The sequence below is a fragment of the Lipotes vexillifer genome, unplaced genomic scaffold (genome assembly GCF_000442215.2).
Source record: "Lipotes vexillifer unplaced genomic scaffold, Lipotes_vexillifer_v1.1 scaffold51, whole genome shotgun sequence".
Classification (NCBI taxonomy): Eukaryota; Metazoa; Chordata; class Mammalia; order Artiodactyla; family Lipotidae; genus Lipotes; species Lipotes vexillifer.
Window position 1 is genome coordinate 427816 of NW_006786770.1, and position 17965 is coordinate 445780.

The window sequence follows — 17965 nt, forward strand, 5'->3', positions numbered from 1 at the left end:
TCTGAAGTAAAGGAACTAAAAGCACTACTCATGACTGTTCAAAAATTTCATATAGTCTTTCTTGGTCTGCTTCTTATTAATTACATTATCCCCATATGAAGAATGTTGCCAGGACTTCCCTGGTGGTGCAGTGGGTAAGACCTTCACTCCCAATGCAGGGGGCCCGGGTTCAATCCCTGGTTGGGGAACTAGATCCCACATGCATACCACAACTAAGAGTTCGCATGGCACAACTAAGGAGCCCTCAAGCTGCAACTAAGGCGCCCACATGGCACAACTAAGGAGCCGGTGAGCTGCAAATAAGGAGCCCCCGTGCTGCAACTAAGACCCAGCACAAATAAATAAATAAATATTAAAAAAAAAAAGAAGAAGAATGTTGCTTAGCACAGAGCAGGATTGAATAAATATTTTTGTAATGAAAAAATTTTTAGTTGTCTGTTGCCTTTAATTAACATCTAAATAGATATCATATTCTTCTATAATTACAATATGGAAATTTCCATGAACAAAATAGATAAATTTTTTGTCATATGCCTAGGAAAGAATGGTGGCAATAAGATACATCCAAGGTTTCAGCAGCAACATCTACGCAGCCAGGGCGTGGTCAGTGTTTGGGGACAGAGGTAAATATCCGCAATCCGTGCATACCTTTGATTTCTTCTTTTAGTGCCTAAGGAAGCAGAAGAGCATCATCATTGTTTTGTATTTGACACTGATTACAATACGTCTCTATGGGAGTATTTTTATATAGCTCTATCTCTGTAGGAAGCTTTGCACACACTTTCTTTAACAACGTTTCCTTTTTATTTTTGGAATCAGTATTTAAGCTGGCTCAAAAATCAAAAGGCATAAAAGACATGCAGTAAAGTCTCCCTCCCACACCTGTCCCCCAGTTTCCACCTCCAAACCAAATACAGAACTGTTGGTATTTTCATGTGCATCTTTGCAAGGATTTAAAAATGCATATTCAAACTAATATTAATATATATTCCATCCCAATACCTTTTAAAAACACAAATGACAGTATTTCAAACACGCTGTTCTGCACTCTCTTTTCCCCTAACACTGGGGATCTTTCCATATCAGGCACAAAGCATGCCCTCATTCTTTTTTGTATCAGCATAGCATTCCATTATATGTATCATAACTTTTTAGCCTGTCCCCTAATGAAGAACTTTCAGGCTGTTTTTTGTTTTGCTATTTTGAGCAAAGAACAGCTGTTCTTTAAGACCACACTGGGAGTTCCCTGGTGGTCTAGTGGTTAGGATTCCATGCTTTCACTGCGGAGGCCTGGGTTCAATCCCTGGTTGGGGAACTGAGATTCCACAAGCTGAGTAGCACAGCCAAAATTTTAAAAAATTACTTGAATAAAAGAAAATATATAGCTTCATGTAAAAAAAATTTTTTTTTAAATAAAAAGATAAAACCACACTAATCAGCACCAATTCCCCAATTTTACTCTAAATCAGAAAATAAAGTTGTAAATTATGAGATTTGTTTAAGGTTACAAATGATGTCAGGGCCCAAGTGTAAATGGGCAACCACAATCAAACAGATATTTAGCTCCTGCAGTACCAGGAGACACACTACAGGACCTGAATGAGGCATGGGAGTCTAAGTCCTTTTATACTAGGCCCAAGACATCACAGTGGGGTAGACATTTTTTTCCAGTCTATCCAGCAATCTCCCTTCTCCCTTTCCACTTTAATTGTGTACTGCTGGTGGGACTACCAGTTGACCTGTACTGAGGTAGCTATGTGCCCCTGGACCAGCCTGACGGGTCCAGGGGAGGCACATGACTCAAACTGGGCCAATCAGAGTCTTCCCTGGGATTTTTCAGTGTAGAGCCTTCTCTCTTGGTCACCACAGATATACCTTGTCTTATTGCACTTTGCTTTACTATATTTTGCAGATATTGTGTTTTTTCACAAACTGAAGGTTTGTGGCATCCCTGTATTATCAGATGATGATTAGCATTTTTTAGCAAAGTATTTTAAAATTAAGATATATATATATATTTTTTTAGACATAATGCTACTGCACACTTGATAGATATAATATAGTGTAAGCATAACTTTTATATACACTGGGAAACCAAAAAAATTCATGTGCTTGATTTATCGTCATGGTCTGGAACCAAGCCTGCAATATCTCTGAGGTATGCCTGCATACTGGAATACTGTCACTTGGAGGCAACTTGGAGTCCTGTTCCCCACCAAGAAGAGAAAGCCCATCTCCAGTAGGAGAAAATGAGGCCAACATACAGAAACTGGAAGCTCAGAAAAAGAGAATATGAAAGAACAAGCAGATGAACTTAAGACCCTGATCTAGATAATTTCATTAAATGGGCCAATTAATTACCTTTGTTTGCTAATGCTCGTTTTAACTTTGTCTCTGCCACTTACAACAAAGAGAATACTAACACATGCGGTCAAGTTATATTGAGTCAGAAGGATCCTTAGAGATAATCTAGTCCTATCTCCATCTTTGATTAAAAAAAAGAAATAGAGTTTATCCCTTGTCCAAAGTCAGCACGTGAGTAACAGCAAGTGAGACAGAACCTGAACCCAGGGAATCCTGACATCCTGGCCACCCCTGATGCCACTGGGAGCCAATGAGCTGCCCCACCATCTCCATATTCACAAATAAGCCCCTCAGCTCTGCAGATAAGCAGAAATGCCCCTGGAAAAAGCCTCATGTCACTGCTGCGAGAGGGAAACACAGCGCCCTGAGCCACATGCTCTCTGCTTTCTGCAGGCATGGAATGTTCCCTAGAGGCTGTCCCTGTGTCTCGGCCACAATTCTTAAAGCCTCTGTGGCTATCTGAGGGCCCAGTCACAGCTTCACATGAAAGACCCTGCACAGAGAAACCATCCAGGCTTTGATCCCTAAGCCCTGTGCACTTCCCCTTCCAGGGCCTTCTCCCCACTCTCTTGCAGCCCTCAGAGGGCTCCCCAACACAGGTCACAGGATCTTACAGCTACAGAGGGCCTTAGAGATCACTTGGGTCACTTTAAATAGGTCAGGAAACTAAGGCCCTAGTAGGGAAATGACTTGGCCAAAGTCCCACAGTTTATAAGATGTACAGTAGGTAAACATTTTTCAGCACCCACTATGCCCATGGCATTATGCTGGGTGCTGGGGACACAAATGAAAAAGGCATGGGAAAATGATAAAAAAGGTAAGGAAAGTAACTCAAGCCCACAAGAAATGGACTCAGCGCAGACTGTGATGGATGCTGCCAGACCACAAGCCAGCTCAGCACTGCTGCGGGTACTGTTAGGAAGAAGCATTTGCTGCTACACTGGCCGTTTGTGGAGGAGGTAGCCCAGGAGCGGGATGGCTGGAGGTGCAACAGGCACAGAGGCACAGGGCACTGGGCCCAGGAGAGCAGGTGAGGAAAGGCTGGGAACCTGCTGCAATTCACCAGGAAAAGCCTGGCTTTGAGCCAGGCCCATGGAGGGGAGACTGAGGCCGACCACAAAGAGGATCAGAAATCCCAGATGAGGGTGGGACTGGGCTCCATGGGCAACCAGGGTGCCCACCAAAGGGTTCTGAGTAGGGGAACAAGGGCAGAGGCACCCTTTGGGGAAGATGATGGACAACAGACAGGAAAGAGGACAGAGAAAGGGAGAGGGCAACTGCTATTTACCAAACGCCTTCCCCATGCCAGCACAAGGCGGGCACGTGTGGCCAGCACCTCACGTGATCTTCACCAACGAGGAATCTGAAGCTCTAGTCGCACTGTAATGTGCAGAGCTGGGATGGACCAGCTCACCTGACACAGAAGGGAACACGGTGCTTGCTCTCCTCTGTGTGGCTGCTCCCCAGGGTAGGGGCAGGATGGATGGGGAAGGAATCCTCATCATCCTGCAATCGCTGGGGCCTGGCCCAAAGCATATGGCAGTGACGCCCTCTACCACCGCCTCCTGCGTCACCCACCCCACGACAAGCAGTGCTTGGCCCAGCAAAGCGGCTGCTATGGTAACCCAGGCAGTAGCTGCTCCAGGTTAAAAGTACACCAATGCCAGGAGGTGAATTCTCTGAAGTGGAAAGGCTTTCAGGCATTAAACATTTAACTTCTCTGTAAATCAATTAGAAAACCCAGGCCAGCTCTCCTTACTCCCTATAAACTCTCAACAAACACTGATTGAGCTGTTTTATGTACCCGGTCCTTTGTTAGGTGTTGGGGACACAGCAGTGAAGAAAACAGACCTGAGTTGTATAAGTGAATCATTCTGCTGTACACCTAAAACTAATACAACATTGTTAATAAACTATGCTCCCATATAAAATAAAAATTACAAAAAAAAAAAAAAAGAAGAAAAGAAAAAGAAAACAGACCTGGGCCTGGCCTGCATAGTCTGCTTCCAGGGCAATGACAGACAAGTGAGCAGGTTCTCCAGCAAGGACGGGGCCAGGGAAGGTACATGTTCAGTAGGGGCCCAGAGGAAACCTTGAGCCCAAGATGATGTAGGTGACATTCTCCCAAGTGGAGGAAACTGCTGCCCCCTGAACTTGCGGCAGGTTCCTCGCAGCATTTATAGGTAACAGTGATGATGACGGTGACAGCGGCTGACATTTATGAAGGACTTAGCATGTGTCAGACACGGTTCTCAGTGCTTTACATGACTTTACCACTAATCCTCAAAAGAGCCCTTTGAGGCAAATCCTATTACTCTCCCTGTTACAGATTAGGAAACTGAGGCACAGGGAGGTTAAGTAACTTGCTCAAGGTCACACAGCAGAAAGTAGCAGAGCCCAGATTTGAAATGTGGGCAGTCCAACTCCAGAACCTGCATCCCTGTAACTATGGCTTCAGGCCAGGGGATGTGCTGTACTTAACAGCACCCCCAGGAGCCCAGTTGCACTAGGCAGCCTGAGTAGTTTTGATAACAAAGTCCTACCAGTTGGGGATGATCTGGGCCAGTTGGGTCTTCCCTGCCTTGTCTTCTACCTTGGCTCCAATCCCTGGGATCACATGGGGCTAGAAGTGCTTCTGGAGGACAGAAGTGGTTGCTGTTCCACCCCAGACTGCCCATTCAGACCACCAGCACGCCTTAGGGCTGTATGTGCCCACATCCAAGTGAAGGTGGACTCCACGAGGAATCCAAAGATGGATCCAACAAGGAACCGGACCACAAAGGGCTCGCAGGGCCAAGGGATGGAGGCAGGGACCTAAGTATCCAGGACACAAGGCAGAAAAGCCTGGAGTCAGACGGTGGAGGGCATTCATTCCCTGCCAGGCAGGTGGGAAGACAGCATTTGAGCCTGGCAGAGGAGTGAGGGAGGGGCAGCCCAGGAAGGAGGTCTGATCTGGACAAAGGTCCAGATGCATGGAGAGACCAATGGGCAGGGCCCAGAGGGAGACTCTAGGCCAAGAAGGGTGGGGAAAGGCCTAGAAGAGCAGTCTGGAACACCTGGACTCGACTTTCATGAGCAGAGCTGTGCTTTACAAAAGTTAAACTAGTTCACAAAGTGCAACTTTCCAGAATGATGTCAAACACACTGGCTGAATGGGGTGAGTTTACAGACATAGGCCCAAGGGTCAAGGCTGGAATAAATTCCAAGTAAAATAAGCATAGAAAATGAATATGTTGGGCCTTAGTCTGGTTTAATCTGATGTCCCGGACCCCTGCTGTTGTCACTGGGTCCAGGGCAGCTGGAGCAATTCTCAATCAGGCCATCCTTCAATTTACCCAATTTAGGACTACTTTAGTAGTCCTAAAAGAGGCTTAAAAAAATGTTCAAATCTACAAAAACATAAATATTTTAGTACTCCTGTGTTTACAAATACTATTCAATATGCAACAATAACAGTACACAGTAAACATCGGAAGCACTATACAGGGAAATGCAAAATAACTATTGGGTGGCTTGTTTTCAATTTTGAAAAAAATTCATATCTGCCTACAATCCAATCCCAGATAGTTTGTTTATGTTTTTCTCAGATCCTGAGTCCTGTTCACATGATTGTGGTATTGCATTATTCTTTCCTAGGACTGGTGGTACAATACCATCTCCACTTGCAGGCCCTTTCAGATGCGGAGACCAGTGGCAAAGCCTCTACTGACCTGATTTACCATCTGGTGCTGCTGGACAGTTCTCTTCTCCTTAAATTCTTCTGATTCAATCTGAATTTCATACATTGCCCCACAGCCTCCTGAAATAAATGTGATTGAAAGTGTTTCAATTATTAAGTTACAGCAGCCACAGTTCCTTATGTCCTTGAAGTAAGTACCACACAATCCAAAGAAGGTCTGAATGTTATCATTCTGTAGAAAGTTGCTAAGATTGTTAGAAGATCATGGCTTACAATTTGACCATGCCCTCCTCCTGGCAGGCTGCCTCAATCCAAAACATGCTCTTCCTTTTGTAAGGCACTTGCACTGCCCAGAATTTTGTTTTTGGGGTAGGAAAGATAAGGCACAAAACATGTAAAGCCTAGGAAATGTAGGTTTTCCTACTATTTCCTTTTATTTAGCCAGCAAATGCCATGGAAGAAGGTGGGAGGGACTGAATTTCAGTGCTTCACCTCCCAAACGACTAGCTATTGGTATTTTTGAAAATGCAAAAACACACTAAAATGTGCTTCAAAAACCACGTGCAATACTCTCCAAAATAAAAGGAACAAGGAAGCATGAGAGACAGGGACACAGCATTACAATAAACAGTGAAAACATGCTGGTCACGGAGCTGGGCTCTCCAGCACCCCTGCTCTACAAGCAGCATTAAGGGTTTCCCCCTGGGCTGCGGCAGGGAAGGGGTGGCTGTCTGGGGATGCTCTCAAGGCAGAGCTTGTGTGGACCCATCCACCCCCAACCCGAGCTGTGTCTCCACATGGCTGGAAAGCTAGTGCTGATGACTGACGATAATAAAACGTGCTGCTCCAGCATGACACAAAGCGGCAAGAAAGAACTGAATAGGCTTTGTTAAGCTTTTTTCAGGGGTTCTAGGAGCCTAAGCTTTGGCTAAACCAAGGTTCCTAGCCTTGATCCCCTTTCTGCACTCTACCCAGGGCTGGGCAGAGTGAGACTGGAGATCAAGTTCCAGCTCTTCCCTAACTGGGCCTGAGGCAGGTACAGGACTGGTGACATCAAGACCTCAGCACTGGGACTTCCCTGGTGGCACAGTGGTTAAGAATCTGCCTGCCAATGCAGGGGACACGGGTTCAAGCCCTGGTCCGGGAAGGTCCCACATGCCGCAGAGCAACGAAGCCTGTGCTCCACAACTACTAAGCCTGCGCTCTAGAGCCCACAAGCCACAACTACTGAAGCCCACGCGCCTAGAGCCCATGCTCTGCAACAGGAGAAACCACTACAATGAGAAGCCCACCCACTGCAACAAAGAGTAGCCTGCGCTTACTGCAACTAGAGAAAGCCCGTGCACAGCAATGAAGACCCAACGTGGCCAAAATTAAATAAATTAAATAAATTAATTAAAAAAAAAAAAGACCTCAGCATTGCCCTGGGACCCCTGCAGAGGGCTCACCCAACCTACCATTCCAACAGATCTTTAGATTGGTTAATTTCCTATAGTGTCCAGAGTGAAACTACTTTCTAAACTTTCTCCCTATCCTTGTAAATGTTATGTTCCCAGAGAAGCCAGTGAGCCCTCGAGCAGCAGAGTGACAAAGACCGGGTCTGGGTGTGGGAGATGCCACCCCTGGCCAGCTCTTTCACATGTGTGTCTAGATAAAGGCCTTATCTTCCCCGTCTGGTGTGGGCAGAAGTTGATATCCCAGCCTGCTCCTAACTCACAGTCAGCCTGAACTTTGAGGTGCCAGCGGCCATCTGAGAAAGGCAGGGCCTGTCTGGGGCTGGTCACTGGGCTCAGGACAGAGTCTGCCCTGGGTTCTGGCTCTGCCGCCTATGCCCTGTGAAGGGCTAGGCAGGTTCTTAGACCTCTCTGGGCTCGTCTTGGAGTCAGTTCTAGCTCTGGCATTCTAGGGTGTCAGAAGAATGTGGGGAAATTAAAGTCTGGCTCATCTCAAAGTCAAATTAAAGGCTGTGGACCGGAGCCCCAGGGTGACCGAAAGAGACCTAATCTGAGCTGCGTCAAGCTGGCAACCACAAGTCCTCGCAGTTCCCCGCCAATGTTTCTGCATCCCCACCTCCACCCTTCCAGCGGGAGAGGCCAAGGTCTATGTGTCTAAAAGCCACATGTATTGAGAAGCCACTGATAGCGAGTTCCATCCAAGCCTCCCGCCCTCTACCCCTCCAGCGGGTAAAATCTTACCAAACTCTGTGGGAAAGATGAGAGAAAACTTTACCTGAAATGTCAGTGACTTTGATAGCTGTAGCTTGAGGAAATTTTTCTTTGAGAATTTGGGTCACTTTGAGCTCCCCCTCAGTCTGCGAGGCAAACATACGCTGGGCACAGTGGAGAAGAGGAAGCTGCCACAGAACAGAGGAGAGTCACTGTGCAGGCCCCCCCTGCCCTCCCCTGCAAGGCAGGGCCCTGAGCTAAGTCAGGGGGACTGCATGGTGTCCGATGTCCATTTAAGCTCTCCAGGATGCAGAATAAACTTTTTTTGAGGGGGGTGTGGAGTTGTAAATAACTCACTTTGACTCTAGAGATAACAAGGGCCCCAACTTAATTCAACAAGTGTTTAACTCTTCATGACACTGAGACACTAACATGATGATGGTTTAATAAGTGAGGCACCTGAAGCACTAAGTAATATGCCAAGGTTGGATCCCTTAATAAGATGCAGAGTCAGGAGAGGCCGGGCAGCAGCCTGGCTCAGGCGTGCCCTGCTTAGGCCAGCATGCCACTGACCACGTACTGATGGGGCCAAATGCCACCCACCCTTTAAGCCTGATTAACATTCTACATTCTCTCCAGTGGGATGTAACCCTGTGACCTACTGCTCAATAAGCCAGCTACCCTTTGCAATTCTTACTGGGAGAAGAAACAGAATTCTATTAAAGGACCTGAAGTCAGAACATTTTTAGATTATTTACCACTGGCAGTAACACTCCCCCCTCCCCCAATGGCTACCCTAAGGACCCAGTGCTCCTGATGGGAATGTGTCTCAACCCTGATGGATGAAAGAGCACAAAACCATGTCAGCAGCCCCTTGGCTGGGCTGAGCACATGCTGAAAGGGGAGACTGAAAAGAGAGCATGGCAGGTCTTCAATGTCAGGCCAAAGATTTTGGACTTTGTTAGACAGGCTTCTTGGTGCCAAAGTAACAGTGCCTTTTGAAGTAAGTCAGGAAAGATTCCCAGATAACGGTATCATTGCAAAGGGAGTAGTACCAGGCATCCCTAACTGGAGGAGGAAGGTGGGTGGAGCGCTGTTCATCAAGTGCTGGTGCTGAAGGCAACATCCCTTCACTTCCTCAGTCCTGCCCATCCTCAGGCCTTTTCTGACGGCCCAGATCAGGGTCCTGGGTTATAGAACCTCAGAGCGCCTTCTTTAAAATGCCCTGTGCACTGACTCTTTCACCAACTGGTCTTAGAGGCCAAGACTGGGTCTGTCTTGTTACTGCAGTCTTCCACAGCTGACCCAGGGCAGGCCCTCAGGAGGACTTGGGTTATGGATGAATGAGTGAATGAATGAATGAGTAGGGGAAGAACCACACGATTCAAGGCATATGTACTGGGCACCTGCAAAGAAGTCCTGATTCTAGCAGGCAACTGAAATGCAGGTCAGGAGAAAGATCTAGAGGGAGGCTGTCTGAGTGATGTATAGAGGGACAGAATCTTAAGTTGTGGGCCTGGGTAAGACTGGGGGGCGGGTGGGGGAAATGGGACCTCCTCTGAAGACAGTGCCCTGGGGGGCAAAGGCAGAGGGTAGCCAGGTGGCACGCAGAAGCGGCAATCACTAAGGAGTGAGGGTGGTTAGCACTGCTGACTCCTTTGGGAGAAGCCTTTTCCTCATCTCAGCTGATCTGCAGGCAACGGCCTTTAAACCAGTAATCTACTGACAAAATCCTCGGAAAGCCGACTGTCCACTCTGAAAGTCACCAGCAGAAGTGCCCTTCATGCTTGGGGGAGGCAGGTCCAAGAGAAGGAGGAATGTGAGAGGAAAGCGAAAGAAGTGGATGAAGTGAGGAAAGAATGAATCAGAAAGGGCGGAGAGAAAATTAGCAGGGCGCGTGGTGAGTGCCCTCTGCTGGCTTCCTACCCCGGGAGTATGGAATTTGGGGAGGGTCAAGGTCACAGAAGCCAGGCGGACTTTCCGGAGCCCTGTCCCCGGCACGCACGCCGCGACTCCGGGCTATGAGTCCCATGTCTTCGGCTCAGTAAATCAACATTGCTTTTTCCGTACCTGCTGTATTATGACTATTCCCCTCGGCCTCAACCCCCACTCCATTCGGGAGCTCCCCCAGCACGCGCCGGGCCTGACACTTCTCCCTGTGCCCGTAGCCGGGCCCACTAAATGAACGAACTAACAAGTGAGTGAATAAGAGAAATGAAGGGCAGGCTCTGGGCCCGGCGCGCCTCCCTCGGTGGACCAGTTTCGCGGCCGCGGCCGGCCCCGCGGTCCCAGCGCAGCTCCAGCCCAGGGGAGAGCAGCCCGGTCCCCGCCCGCGCTCACCCGACGGGTTCCGCGGAGCAGAGGCGCTGCCGCGGCCGGGCTCCACGCCGCCATGCCCGGCCGACGCGGCCCGCCGTCTGAGGTCGCCTTGTCGCCCCAAAGACGTGGAGCCTGGGTCCAGGGCCTCCGCCGCCACGGGCTAGGCCGCCCCCTGCCGTCCGGAGGCCGCGAGCCGCCCCCGCACGCCCCGCCCACGCCGCCCCCCATGCCCAGGGCCCTGCCTTCTGCCCTGGCTCTGGCCCGGCTTCCTCTGCCTCCCAAGGCTCTCCCCCAGCGGGTCCTTCCTCCTCTGCCTAGAAGCCGGTGCTAGGTGCTCGGTCCTGCAGGACTTTCCCTCGTCCCAAGGACCCTGGGGCCCTAGGTGGAACGCCTCCATTCCAACTCCCCACCCGAAAACTTGCTGCTAAACTGAGGAGCTTGGGTTTCTCTCTCCAGGAGGGAACCAGGAGAGGATTTTAAGCCGGGGAGTCGTTTTCAGATTCGCGTTTTAGAAAGATCACTCGCTCCTGCAAGGAGCGGGGACAGAAGGAGGCTGAAATTGGAGACGAGGACAGAAGTACCAAGGCTATTGCAATGGTCCAAGTGAGACTTGAGGCCCGAACTAGAGCAGCAGCAGCAGGGATGGGAGGAGTGGACTGAGACACCTGGGAGGTGAATGGACTGGAGTGACCCGATTAGCGGATGAGGGGATGAAGGCAGCAGGGAGGACTCTCAGGGTTCTGGCTTGGACAATGAAATGAGTAGAGGAGAACTAGGTTTGGGGTGAAGGGGGTCGACTAACTCAGTTTTGGATTCGTCTGAGTCTAAGGTGCCTGCAGGACACGGCCCAGCACAGATGCTGCTGGAAACACAGACCTTGGATTCTTCACAATGCAGTGGAAACTGACACCATCAGGGACCGGTATTGATAGGGACTGAGTAAAGGGACAAAGTAGGTGATTAAATAGTTAATCCCACTGAGGAATCATTAAAGGAAAAAGTATAAAAGACCCCTGTAAGTTAATGATCACTCAAGAAAGTAGGTTTGCTTAATCACAAAACCAAGCAGGCTTGCCTAGCAACAAAACCGTGCAACAGAAGCATGAGATATGCCCCAAAACAATAAAACAATGGTGTAATGAGACCCACATCCTACCCAGTAAGTTCAGGAAGTTGATGATGCCTAAGACATACTTCTCTTCACGCACTGAAAACAGTAATATAAGGAAAAGGTGACATTATACTGAAACCTGAGATGATTTATCACATTTTAGTATGTTACTGCCTTTTTTTTTTTGCGGTACGCGGGCCTCTCACTGTTGTGGCCTCTCCCGTTGCGGAGCACAGGCTCCGGACGCGCAGGCTCAGTGGCCATGGCTCACAGGCCCAGCTGCTCCCCGGCATGTGGGATCTTCCCGGACCAGGGCACGAACCCGTGTCCCCTGCATGGGCAGGCGGACTTTCAACCACTGCGCCACCAGGGAAGCCCTGTTACAGCCTTTTTGCTCATTTCCAGTGTGCCACGGCAGTCCCAGTTTGACCATGTAGGGACAAGAAAACTCCCCCGCCTGACATGGAGGAGGAACTGATGACAGAAGCTTGACATCTACTGAAGAATGAGGAAGGTGGTGGTCTTCCCCTCCCCACTTCTCCTTTGATCACAGAACTGTAGCCCACTAAGCTGTCGGGGCGGCACCCTCTTGCCGGCTGCTTGGAACCTCACAAGCATCCTATTCTAATAAATCACTTATGTATCACTTTGCCTCTTGCTGCATTCTTTCTACGCTGAGCCATAAAGAACCAGAGCTCCTTGGAGCCCCGAGACACATTTCTGCGGTTTCAGTATGATTATCAGCAAATCTGCCCCACTGCTGGAATGCTTCAGATAGATATCAAAGCCAAAATTCAGCCAAGCCCTTTCTCTAGTAGGATATTTGCAGCATGTGGTCTGGTATACACTGAAGGATGTACCAGCTCTTTTTCGTATTGCATGCTGGATTATACAATCAACATGTTCGGTGTTGCACTTGGATGGGTTGTGCAAGCAGATAGGGTAGGAGGTCCCCGGAGAAGGAGAATCAGGCATGGCTTTCTTGACATGAGCCATTTCTGGCCTAAGTCATTTTGTGATCTAAGCCTGGCCACAACACTTGCCCTTGAATAGGTCTCAGTAATTAATGATCTTAAGGAAATAAAAGAATGCAGGAACAAATGACTGTAACCCAGCAAGAGAAGTAACAAAATCGCAAAGATAATAAATCACTTATAAGGACTGCCAGTTCTGTTTCAACGGTAAAGATTAGCCTGGCACACACTCTTGAGTTGTTTTGCAGAATTCAAACACCATCCCCACCCGCCTTGAGAGCTCAGCCACCAGATCAACTGGAAGCTAAGAAATTATGTTGATCTTTCCTGACCCTTGTGACTTCAACTAAAACTTTGACTCTGTCAACCTGTGTCCCAATTCTAGACTGAATTCTCCTCTGTTCAAGCCCCTTCATGAATATGCATGTACCCTTAGCTTAAAACTTCTCCAGTTTTGCTCTTGGGGAGATACTGCTTTGGGAAAGATCCCCAGTGTCATTACTTGCTGCAATAAATCCTCCCTTCTCCTCCTCTTTGACTTGGTTGTGTCATTTGGCTTGACACCCACCAAGAGGCAAACCCAGGTGTGGGGTAACAGTTGGACGTGAGACAGGAGACATTTACAGACAGCCTTCTGTTTACACTTCCAGATAGAAGTAACAAAAGGAACAGGGTAAATAGCTGGACTTTGCCTCCAGTGGACACTTTAAGATAACAGTAATGGCAGGGGCAGAGAGGAGCTGAGCCCTGACCACATAAGAGACAAAGAGACCACATATTTCTCATTCTTGACGTCAAGGGGACCTTCCCCACTACACATAGTAGATGATGTCAACCTACCCATAGGCCTCTTCACTAGAAGCCATCTTGGCTAAGAGATGCACGTACACAGGGAGGACCCTGAGATAAACCAAATATGGACTCAGAGCCAGGCAATGCTAGATGATTGGCCAGATGCCCTGTATTAAGTGATTCAAACTACCACGAGGGCATGACTCTGAGTCTGCCTGTGTATGTCTATTCACACATACACTTTTTCCTCCTAATAAACACTTTGTTTCACTACTTTCCATCTCCTTGTGGAAATTCATTTCTAAAAACGGACAGACCAGGGCCTTGTCACTGGCCACTGTCTCTGGTGGCTAGGATTCAGCACTCTCACTGCCATGGCCTGACTTCAATCTCTGGCCAGGGAACCGAAATCTTGCTTCAAGACGCTGCAGGCCAAGGCCACCTGATATCAGATGGACCTACAGTTGTTGTTTAAAGTGATCGGCTAAAAGTATGCTCATTCATTCTAGTATTAGTTGAATGACTCCTATTATTTTTATTTTATTTTATTTTTTTGCGGTACACAGGCCTCTCACTGCTGTGGCCTTGCCCGCTGCGGAGCACAGGCTCTGGACGCGCAGGCCCAGCGGCCATGGCTCATGGGCCCAGCTGCTCCGCGGAACGCGGGATCCTCCCAGACTGGGGCACAAACCGATGTCCCCCGCATCGGCAGGCAGACTCTCAACCACTGCGCCACCAGGGAAGCCCGACTCCTTTTTTGTGCGGTACGCGGCCCCTCACTGTTGTGGCCTCTCCCGTTGCAGAGCACAGGCTCCGGACGCACAGGCCCAGCGGCCATGGCTCACGGGCCCAGCCACTCCGTGGCATGTGGGATCCTCCCGGACCGGGGCACAAACCCGTGTCCCCTGCATCGGCAGACGGACTCTCAACCACTGTGCCACCAAGGAAGCTCCGACTCCTATTATTAAAAAGAAAACCACAGGCCCCAAATGGGGTCACTTATGCCAGGCCACACCACCAAACTGGGGCTTAATATACCTAACTTAATTAATTAAAGCTTTAGTATCCTCCTCTTCCCCTGTTTTCCACACTGTCAGAGCCACCTGAAACGAAAACTTGTCCATTTATTTGCTTACTTAAAATCCTTCAGAGTCATCACCTACAGGTAGAAATCCAAGTGCTTTCATATGATTTAACCCCTACCTAACCTGTCCAACTGAAATATACCCTTCACTAATACTTGACTGCTTATACCTCCCTATGCAAACCATGCAACAATTCTGGTTATTTATTTTTTTTTTTTGCGGCACGCGGGGCTCTCACTGTTGTGGCCTCTCCCGTTGCAGAGCACAGGCTCCGGACGCGCAGGGTCTGCAGCCATGGCTCACGGGCCCAGCCGCTCCACGGCATGTGGGATCTTCCCGGACCGGGGCACGAACCCGTGTCCCCTGCATCGGCAGGCAGACTCTCAACCACCGCGCCACAGGGAAGCCCCTACCCATCTTTTGAGTCAGTCCAAGCCTTGTCTTCTCCAGGGAGCCACCTCTGACTGCCCCGCAGTAAACTAAACCATAACTTCTGCATAACTTTTACTACACAAAATAGCCCTTTAGAACTATCAGTTTATGTATATGTCTGTTTTTCGCACTGGTCCATAAACTCCATGACAGGATCTTGCTTTAGTAACCTATGTCAAAGGCCCAGCATGGCATGGGACGAAAAGGGTATGCACTGACTGAGAGTGGTTTAACAATTCTAGCTCCACAGTATGAATCTGAACCTTTTTAGAAAAGGATTTTCAGAACAATCTCACGATCTTGGGCTTCCAAATTAGTTCCAACATAACTTCACGTAATTTTTTATAATAGAAGCAAATCAAAGGCCAGTTTTAGGACTTGGATGAAAAATGCAAAAGAAGAGGATTGGTGGCATAAAACATAGAGTGAGGGACTTCCCTGATGGTGCAGTGGCCAATGCAGGGGACACGGGTTTGAGCCCTGGTATGGGAAGATCCCACATGCCACAGAGCAACTATGCCCATGTGCCACAACTACTGAGCCCATGTGCCATAACTACTGAAACCCACATGCCTAGAGCCCATGCTCCACCACAAGCCACTGCAATTAGAAGCCCACACAATGCAACGAAGTGTAGCCCCTGCTCACCGCAACTAAAGCCCGCATGCAGCAACGAAGACCCAATGCAGCCAAGAACAAATAAATAAATTTATTTTTTTAAAAAAAGGCCAGTTTACTTCATTAGAAGCATAATGCCTTTAGTCTCTAGAAATGGGTCTATCCCTTCTGCATTTACTCTTTTTGCCCTGAACTTGAGATTCTCTCCTCTTCACTTGTATCAGTCCATGATCACTCCCAGCTTTCATAGTTATATCTGAGCTAACTGCAGAAAATTCCTTAAGTAGGATCTATTTGGATATATCTTTTTTTTTTTTTTACCTCACTGGGATGATTTTTTAATTGCAGTCATTTTATTTTAGAGTCTCCTAGCACTCTTGAGTACACAGAACTTTTACAAATGCAAGCCAGAGGAGACCCACCTCACTATGTATTCGAAGTCTGAGCTTTTGTGACATAGTCTAAAAAACACTGAAAAATTCCTAACATACCTCTCAACTGTCACCCCTTCAACAGATTGCTGTAAGGATTAAATGAGATAAACCTGCTAAAAGTCTCCCCTAAAACAGGTAGGTTCCTCTAAGGAAGTGATATTCAAAATGCTGGTCAGCCACAAGACAAAGAGTTCGGCCAGAATCTGAATCAATAATCTACTTCCTTCAGTTAGCAAATCTGCTACAAAAAAATGTCAGCTGAGCTAAACAGTATACTCACATTTCACTATAATGTAAGTATACTTATATTATAGTGTAAACTCCTTATCTTTTCACAGAACAGGAGCAAAAAGTTCACAGAACAGCAGCCTGTCCAAGCTTTTGGACCATCCAGGATTGTTCAACAATTTGCTATGAACTCGGAACCCCAAGTAAAATCCAGAAACTTTCCTAGCCCCTCTTGCAGCCAGAAGAGAGCTATGTGACCTAGGATCTGCCAATGAGAGTCATGCATTTAAGCTTTTGATTAGGAAGAGACACGAAAGGAAGGAGGTGCTAGGTAAAATCCTTTATTCTGGTCAAGGCAGATGCATCTAGCTTTGGAGAGGAGGTAAGGCTCACTGACATCTAGTGGTCAGCAACAACAATGCAGGCTACAGTGTCCAAGCCTACCTCAACAGCACTGGGGTATTTGCTAAAGAAGGCTCAAAGCATGATCTGGACACTGTTTCTGGCTGTGCAGCTTCAAAGCCAGACTCTGGCTCTCCCAAATATTATTCGAGTTCTTCTACTCATTTATAAAGTTTAAAATAGCTTTCAAACTTAGCCATTAGACACCTTCACAAACTTAACACTTTTGCAACAGATTTTAAGTTTACTTAAATATAACCATCAAAAAAGAAAGTCCAAATTTTGATTACCCATACCTTTATATAAAATGAGTGTTAACCCATATTATTTAGCCACATTCGTTAAGTTTTCATTAACTCTACTCAAAATAGGTCGAAACAATTCTAGCAATGATATTTTGAATGGACCTAAAATTAGGCATCTGTAATTTGAACCTCTAAAAATAACTAATATTTCTCCTATAATAATGAAAAATGTGTTTGATGTGGGGAGGGGTGTCTTATGGATAAGCCGAGTACTCAAATTCAAGGTTAGAAAATTAGTAAGTCTAGTCTTTCCTCTTCCCTTTTCTCAATCTCACAACCAGGAATGTACAAAAAAGGTCAAGAGCTTGGTTAGCATGGTAAGAAGGAGACAACTTATTTTTCGTCTGGGATAGGTTTTAGCCACTGCATCCAGAGGCACAGTCTGTTCCTTGGGGGTGGGCCTGCTATTACAAGATGTTTAGTTCATTTAGGAACTTCCCTTTCTTCTAAGAGTTAAGAAAACATTTTCGCTACTAAATGATAAGCAAAGGTAACCTTCCACAGAATCTGCAAAAATCTAAAGTTTCACATTTAAATAGAAACAAGTGTGTTGAGACATACTTTCATCAGTCCTTCCTTTCTTTCAATATATTTTATTCTGATGAAGTTACAAAAGTAGATACAAAATATATTTTTTTAAAAGTACAGTTAACTGACTTAGAAAAATAGATAAAGCCCCTAAAGGTTTAAAAATACAAAATAAATTTTCATGTAAAGAACATTTAAAAATATTTTAGATGATAACCAAGACTTACTTAAACTATTTTAAATGTAGACCAAACATAGAATGTTGTTCTATAATAAATCTATAGCACACTGGTAATCCATTTGGATTTACAGAATACTTGTTTGGAAAAGAACCTGATAATGAGAGAAAACCCAAGTGAATTTCAATGCAGTTGCTTCAGTAAAATTACTGCTATCACAGGTAATATCAATAGCATCCCCCAAAGCCCTTTACAGTCTGAAATATCAAAATCTAATGCAAAAACAAAGGAACACTGAGGAACTACTTATTTTACCTCTTGGCCAGAATTGTACAATAGTAAAAAACCAA

General features: G+C 47.0%; 1 protein-coding gene across 1 annotated transcript; it reads right to left on the bottom strand.

The window, feature by feature from the left end:
- Positions 1-420: 420 nt before the first annotated feature.
- Positions 421-10629, bottom strand: BOLA3 (bolA family member 3). The gene is made up of 4 exons (XM_007459393.1): positions 10549-10629; positions 8273-8396; positions 6075-6163; positions 421-670 (listed from the first exon to the last, which is right to left on the bottom strand). Exons 1-4 carry the CDS (start codon positions 10600-10602, stop codon positions 605-607), a joined length of 333 nt encoding a protein of 110 aa, XP_007459455.1. The 5' UTR covers positions 10603-10629; the 3' UTR covers positions 421-604.
- Positions 10630-17965: the final 7336 nt, after the last annotated feature.